Source organism: Condylura cristata, unplaced genomic scaffold, assembly GCF_000260355.1.
Source record: "Condylura cristata isolate star-nosed mole 26May11 unplaced genomic scaffold, ConCri1.0 scaffold00034, whole genome shotgun sequence".
Classification (NCBI taxonomy): domain Eukaryota; kingdom Metazoa; phylum Chordata; class Mammalia; order Eulipotyphla; family Talpidae; genus Condylura; species Condylura cristata.
Genome location: NW_004567135.1, coordinates 2,544,973 through 2,546,735, shown reverse-complemented (window position 1 = coordinate 2,546,735; position 1,763 = coordinate 2,544,973). Strand labels below are relative to the sequence as shown.

Here is a 1,763-nt window from a genome sequence, read left to right as displayed (position 1 = left end):
GGAAAGGGCTCCGCGGGGAGAGGCCGGAGCGCCGTGAGAGGGAGCGCGCCGGGGTTCAGCCTCCCCGCCCGGGCGCCGCCCGCGCCCCAGCCCGGCCTTTACCAGACGTCCGGGCTGCGAAGGGCCAGTCGCAGCAAGTAGAGCGCCGCGCTGCCCAGGCCCAGGCCGATGAAGCCGATCATCGGGATGAGCTGCCGGGACAGGGAGCGCTTTTAGGGGCGCGCCCCCCAGCTGCGCTCTGTCCATCCGCTGTTACCCACCTTGGGCCCCGAGCTCGTCCTGCCGCAAGAGGGGACCCCAGACCGCCCCCCATAGTCTCCCTCACCCCACAGCCATCTGATCCGAGGTAGGTTTAGGGGACGAGGGCGCCCGGGCGAAAGATTAGGGCTACCGGGGCACGAGGAAGAGGCAGGCCAGCGGGAGGTTTGGGCGCCGCAAGGAGAACTTAGGGTCAGCCTGGAGACCAACTCACCCCGGGATGTCTTTTGATTTGCCGGTAGAGACGGCCCCCCACGCTGGCTCCCGCCATTGCTCCTGCCCCACGGTCCTGGCCTGCAACTCTGCTGCGCTACTTGGGCTCCTCCTGGGCTCCCGCCCCGCTGGGGAGGGTCAGCCCAGCCCTGGCCCAGCCCACTTGTTCAGCTTCAGCCGCCCCCACCCGCCCTGCTTCCTCCCAGTGTCCCGAGCTCCCACTGCGGGAGCAGAGAAGTTTCTACTCCTCTCTTCCCAGGCGGCCAGAGTGGCCCAAAGGGTACCCTCCCGCTTGGGCCAGTACAGGGGCACGGGGAGAGACCCCCCAGTGGGCTTTGACCCAGAGAAAGCTGGATGAGGGGTACAGAATGGGGAGAGGGCGTGGCAGTGGGGCAGGTGGGCTCCAGCAGGTGCAGGTGGGAGCTGGCAGGTGGGACCCGGAGGGCCAGGATGGCGCCAGGATGGCCGCCCTGCGCTCCCCGAGCAAGCGAGGCCCGGAAGATGGTCTGTTCCTCCTCAGTGTCCTGTGCAGGGGGCACCCCAGCACCAAAGCTGCCCCCACCAGTCCTGGGTGGTCGCCCCGAGGGGCGGGGGGGGCTCCGGGAGTGTCTTCAGCCTGGCCCCGGACAGAGTAAGCACTTCGCAGAGTTTGGGGGCTTGCGATACCCAGGATACCAGTCCCGCCTGCCTCAGTCAGGGTAGGGGGAAGGGCATCACTAAGAAGGCCACACAGGGGCCCTCCCCGGTGGCCCAACGGGTCAAAGCACAACGCTGCGACACAACCCTATGAAGCTGTCTGCAGCCACTGCAACGCAAGTTCAATTCCCAGCCCCGGAGCTGACCCACAGGGCGCAGCAGCCCCCTCCTGTCCACCCGCTGCTCCCCTCAGCTGTGTACTTCGTCAGCTGGCCTGTTCTGCTCCCCACTGTCTCTGGTGAATCCAGTCTCCCCACACCTCTGGCCGGTACCCCAGTTCTTGTGTGCATCAATAAATAAATCTTAAAAAAAAAAAAGCCACGCTGGGTTGGGGCAGAGAGAATGGAGTGAGTGAGAAAATAAGACAAGGAGGTTTTGAAGGAGGTGAGAGAAGGGGACTTACAGAGACAGGGTGCGGGTGCGGGGCCTTTGGGCAGCCAACCCTGGTGCCCCTGTGCCTCCAGGGCCCAGGCTCACTGCACCACTCTGGGCCCAGAGAGCGCGGACCCCCGCTAGGGACATCTCCCCGCTCCCTGCTGCCCCCCAGCCCCATTCCTCGGGCTCTTCCGCTTCTCCCCAGGCGCTGTGCTCCCCCC

General features: G+C 66.3%; 1 protein-coding gene across 1 annotated transcript in view; it reads right to left on the bottom strand.

The window, feature by feature from the left end:
* Nucleotides 1–549, bottom strand: part of NDUFA4L2 (NADH dehydrogenase (ubiquinone) 1 alpha subcomplex, 4-like 2) — a 1,355-nt gene extending 806 nt beyond the window's left edge. The window contains exons 1-2 of the mRNA XM_004692617.2: nt 473–549; nt 103–191 (exon numbers count right to left, since the gene is read on the bottom strand). Of these exons, the coding sequence (XP_004692674.1) occupies nt 103–191; nt 473–529 (146 nt within the window). The 5' untranslated portion in view covers nt 530–549. The remainder of the gene's footprint in view (nt 1–102; nt 192–472) is intronic.
* Between the last annotated feature and the right edge of the window lie 1,214 nt (nt 550–1,763).